At 40.1% G+C, this 5,594-nt stretch overlaps 1 protein-coding gene across 1 annotated transcript; it reads right to left on the bottom strand.

The window, feature by feature from the left end:
• Positions 1–377: 377 nt before the first annotated feature.
• On the bottom strand, positions 378–3,641 carry Cldn17 (claudin 17). Its single transcript, XM_032900470.1, has one exon. It carries the CDS (start codon positions 2,615–2,617, stop codon positions 1,943–1,945), a length of 675 nt encoding a protein of 224 aa, XP_032756361.1. The 5' UTR covers positions 2,618–3,641; the 3' UTR covers positions 378–1,942.
• Between the last annotated feature and the right edge of the window lie 1,953 nt (positions 3,642–5,594).

Below are 5,594 nucleotides of genomic sequence, written 5' to 3'. Positions count from 1 at the left end.
CAGAGAGAGTTATGGAATAGTCAAGGTTACAACAAGAAACCCTGTCTGGAAAAATTTAAAAAGTTAAAAAAAAAAAAAAAGGTAGCTAATGCTGTATCATGGCTCCTCCAAGAATTATATCTTGTACTTTGTGATCCGCTGGCCAGCAGAAGGACACACTTCATTTAGAATGGAGGGCCAATTCTTGTAAAGCTAATTATTCCTAGATCAATCAAAAGGTAAGACAAATGATTGCCTGACAACCTTTAAGCATATGTCTTCGCTCTCTTGATGGCTTACCTACTCGGCTGCATAAGATAAATGACTCCCTCCCAGTACAACCATATTAGGGTTTTACAGGTAAAAGAAAAGACTCAGAAAATTGTCACCGGAGTAACTACTATTACAAATACTTTTATTGCTTTTATTTGAAAATATTTACAGCTATGTTACAGGTTGCATTTAACATTCCATATGTTTTTAATGTAGTTTTTGTTCTGTTAAAGGGTTTTGAACTATTGAAAACTTGGTTGGCTGGTAAAATAAAGAAAGGATTTCATACAGGGTCTAACTTTGAGTCATTGTTACATTAATGTGTCAGTTAACAGGATAGACTCTTAAGAATAGATATGCATTCTCCGACTAATCTTATAAGTAACCAAATCTTTATCACTGGAAGACATAGCAATTTTACTAGCTTATTATATTACGATACACATGAAAACACGAGAAATATTTGATGAACAATTTAAAACATCTTCTGAAATTACATACTGGGTATTAAATATTTTATTGTAAAATAAATATACCATTTAAGGATTAATATTGAATAGCTAAACACTGATCCGCAGCATAGCAAAGCTATTAGAAGCCAACTTCAAGAATAGATTTTTCTCACTGACATCTCATACCCACGTTCACCTCTCAAACCCCATTCCACTTTTAACCTTGATATTGTTAGGTACACACAAGATGCAAAGAACTGAGAACAATGTTCCAAGCATGACTCAACGCATCCACATCGCCATTTGTTTGTTAGAGAATTTAAAAAAGTAGGAATCATTTCAGCCTGACTAATTGTCTGAATAAGCACTCGGTTCTTCCCTTTGCATGTTCAGACATGTACACCTACTAACTAGGATGGGGAACTGCAGCCTTTCCTCCAAGGCTTGAACCTGTGGACTCTTTCAACAAGGGCTTCACTTGTCATAGTTTAATTCTTTGCCTAACCCAGATAGATGAACCTGCTTGCTTGAATGTACAAATCATAAGCCTTGAGAGCATATTCTTTTCACCTATAAATTCTTTTCTTTGAATGGATGGGTCCCAGGAAGATTAACCTACATAAATGGGAGGCTTTGAAAACCATCTTGCGAAGAGAGAACAGAATACTTTTATCCTTAAAGGAAGTTGAACTTTTAGAAATTTTCAAGAAGAAATTTTAAAAACATCTTTATTAAATAGTCAGTCACATCCTTCGATGAGTTCATCCAAAATTATTAAATCTATCAATTTTCCAGGTCTATTGCTTCACACTTATCACTGTTTAGCTATTACTATATATGTAATAAAAAAATTGGAGTGTAAATAATAGGCTATGTTCGAAAATGGGTATGTTTTATTGATATCAACTATAATCTAACATTTTACTTTCTTATTAGAATACATGACAAGCAAAAATTAGTAATCATAATTACATGACCATAACTGAGAATATACTTGATGCTTTACTCTATAAATTAGACTAAATATTGAGTTCAACAAGCGTGAGTCCGAATAACACACAGGGAATCCCAATGTCCAAATAAGTCATTTATATTCCTCCTCAGGGAAAAACATCATAACTTCCATCTCAATTCAAATCTGCTATAAAAGTAGTTCTCCTGCCTTATGTACTCACAGTTTCTGGGGCGACTTTATAAAACACCGAGCATAAGCCACGAGCTGGTGTTGAAAGCAAGCCTTAGACATAACTGGTGGAGGTTTTTCTAGGCACAGTGACCTTCCTCTGGCTGTCTTTTGGTGGCACGCGGTAGGCAGAGACTGGGTATCCACGCCACTGTTCCTTCCTGTTGCAGCAGCAGTATCCACAGAGCAGCCCGCCTGCAATGAAGAGGACAGCAGCGGTTGCCCAGCCAAGGAAGAGAGCTCCTCCAAGTTCCCGCTTCTGCCCTGCGTGGATGGTTGGGTCGTAGAAATCTCGGATGATGATATTGGCGGTCCAGGACACTGGAATCAGAACGAAGATACCAGTCACAATAAAGAGTACTCCTGACGTTCCCAGCAAGTAGGCTTTGACCCTCTCACTGGAGCCGGTGCACTCAATCTGTTTCATGCCGCAGATGCCGATAATGAGAGCGACCAAGGAAAGAGCCACGGCCACACACATGAGTGCACGCGCTGCTTCCAGTACCGGAGGGAGAGCCAATATGGAGTTATAGAATTTGCACTGCAACGTGACCATAGCTTGCTGGATACAATTCATCCAAAGCCCTTCCCAGATTCTCTCAAAGATAATAATGTTGCTGCCGATGAAAGCTGATACTCTCCATTGAGGCAGAAGTGTTGTCCCCACCGTCCCAACCAAACCAAAGAAGCCAAGAACTAGTCCAGCAATCTGAACGGGATAAAAAGCCATTGTCTTTCCTTAGCCCACTGGTCCAGCCTGGAAGGGTAGGAAGATGGTCAAGATGCAGAATGCGTAGGAGTCTTCTAGACTAGAGGATTTCCTGGTCTTCTTCACTCCTGCTGCCCATGATGTGTTCGCCCAAATCAGCAGCAATGACTGGACTTGAATAAACTTGAAGTACCTGTTGTAAACTCTTGTGAGCTATCCCCGCACACGCCTTCATTTCTGTTCGGTTTATTCAGTAAGCATATATAATTCTTTCCCAGCCAATAAGAATGTAGCCAACGATGTGTCAAGAAGTACTGCCTTCAATGCTGGCATTTCTCATGTTATTACTGTCTTAGCCATGCTGTAATTAAGTGCCAAAGCCTCTATTGTGCATTACTAATTACAGAGCTGAAAACATTCACTTAAAAAGCAATCTGATATGAAAGTATAAGTTTATGTGGTTAAGTCAGAATTTAAAGATGCCAAAACTCTGCCAGATTTTCTGAGATAAAACAAAAACCATTCTGGACTTTGGCCACTAGTTTCTTCTTGTGTAAAGCCTCTTTTCCAAATTTTGCTTATCGACTCGAAGTTTACTAAGACTTATGGGTAGAAATGTTTAGCTCTATGACATCAGAATGTCTACTAAGACTAGGAGTGCTTAGTAAGAGCCCTTAGCATGGGATTCAAATTTCAGTTACTCTTCCAATCCTGATAGGAGGGACCAAGAAGATTACAGCTGATAATTGTCTGAATAGGCTAGCAATTATTCTATTAGCTGCTGTGTGGAACTTCTCCCCCTGCTGAAAGACAGCATGCAAACTTTCATTAGCCAGCTCTTCCGTGACAGCTTGAAATACATCATACTTATGGAAGCTGAAAGTTGACACCACACTTTTGCTTTTGAAACGCATAAAATTGCCCTTTGAGCTGCAGTATCACTCAAAATTCTCACAGACAGCTCTTCAGAGTAAGAAGGTATCTTTGCAGTTTACAAGCTGCATCTTTCATTACTGGACAGAGAATGTTAGCTCCACGATGTTTGGGGTGAAGCCTTGCAGTTATTCTGTTCATTTCCTTCCTACATTTATTCTGAGTCAAGAGCTGGATGGGGAGATGGATTTATCGAACACTTTCATATGAATCTGGCGACTGACACTACCCTCTCTCCTTTTATCTCAGATCGTTTTCAAGCAAAATTAAATTGAGCTCCTTTTAAAAGTCCCGTGTGACTTTTGCATTCTGGACTGCCTTTTCCCTGGCCCTCATGGTAGGGAATATGGACCTTTCTAACTCCTTAGAACATCCTGTGGGAATCATTTTAATCAAATGTAAACACGCCCACCAGTCTATCTCTGGGAGATATTGTAGTGTGCAAATGATCCTCTGTTCTAGTGAGATACAGACTAAAGAATTAGTTGACAGGTCAGGACACTCAGACTTCCGGAGTCTATAGAATTTTAGGATGGATAGCCTGAGAACTCCCTTTGTGCTGTGTGTGAATCATTGAGGAAGCAGAAGATCTGAGTAGTTGACAGCTCCCTGTCAGCAGTCAGGAAGAAGAGCTTTGGGACCCTTTGTTCTTTGTTCTGACACACCGGTATAGCCATTCTGACCCTGCCACGATTGGCCAACAGAACTCTGATTTGGCAATCTTTCTGTCTTCTTCCTTGTTCCCCCTGCTTTTCCTCATTCCAACCCATCTTCAGTCTTCACACTGTTGTGGAAGTTTCCAGATTGCTCTTCTTTTCCAGCTGTTTGCCCCCACACCCTAGCCCTACCCGAGTAAGACCATTTTGCCTGTCTTCTCAGGAAACCTAAGTGAGAGGGTATTGACTTAGAATACTGTGCTGTTTCCTGTACATAGGACTAATCTCAGAATCCTTAACAGTTTAAGGGCCTTTGGCTTTGGGGCTTAAAATCAAAGCAAGTTGTCACACTGTCTTCACTTCTTTGCTCGGGAGAAGAAATTGCTTGCCTCTCAGTATTGCTAAGACTCTCATCACCTGAAACCTGCTTTTCAGGACCCTGAAATAAAACAAAAAAACATTCTCGACTTTGGCCCCTAGTTTCTTATTGTGAAAAGCCTCTCGTCCACATGTTGCTCATCAACTCGAAATTTACTAAGGCTTATGGGTAGTCATCCTCCATCATCCACTTCCTCTTTCCATTGCACCTGTGCCCTCTCTTGTTCTCCATGTTGTCCTTTACAACATAATCACATCTAAAGATCTTCTACCATATTTTCCTTTGAGAGAATTCTACATTTTTTACTATTGTTATCATCATCATCATCATCATCATCATTATCATCATCATCATCATCATCATCATTCTTTAATCTATTTTTTACAGTGCAGTCATTATCCCCCTCCTGGTCTACCCTCCCACAGATCCTCATCCCATTTTTCCTCCCCTGACTCCAAGAGGCTGTCTCCCACCATCACCATTCTATCACTTTCCCCATTTTCTTTCCTCATTTCAATTCCACCTATGCCTCCCAGCACTATTAAATTGACTATTCCTTTTCTTTGTTTACTATTACTACACATACACACACACACACACACACACACACACACACACAATGTTTTAACAAATATGTGAATGTAACCTATTAAGTCTTTTTTGTTGTTTGTATCAATATAACTTCAAGCCAGACCACTTAGTATTGAGGAACCATTGGCTCATCCCTGGTGAGGCTAATTCTCTGTCTCTCAACAATCATCATTTTCCAGTAATTCTTTGTCTAGAGATGGGAACCCTTGAAATCTCCCCCTTTCATGTTTGTGTGTCTACTGATATTGCCAATGTTCCAATATTGTTTATGCACCTGCTTCTAGGAGATACCCTTTTACAGCGTATTTTCTGGCTTTCTGTCTCTTAAAATCTTTCCCTCTTCTGTGAGAGCATCTGAACCACAAATGCAGGAGCTGTAATGGATATGTCTGCTGGGACTTCCCTTGATCTGCAGACCCATGCATTCTGCTCAGTTGTG

Source organism: Rattus rattus, chromosome 4, assembly GCF_011064425.1.
Source record: "Rattus rattus isolate New Zealand chromosome 4, Rrattus_CSIRO_v1, whole genome shotgun sequence".
Classification (NCBI taxonomy): domain Eukaryota; kingdom Metazoa; phylum Chordata; class Mammalia; order Rodentia; family Muridae; genus Rattus; species Rattus rattus.
Note: the sequence above shows the minus strand (reverse complement) of the source record. Positions and strands in the feature narration are given on the sequence as shown.

What these genes read in the sequence shown, in the direction of transcription:
- Cldn17 (XM_032900470.1), bottom strand. Translation starts at nt 2,617, where the DNA reads ATGGCTTTTTATCCCGTTCAGATTGCTGGACTAGTTCTTGGCTTCTTT.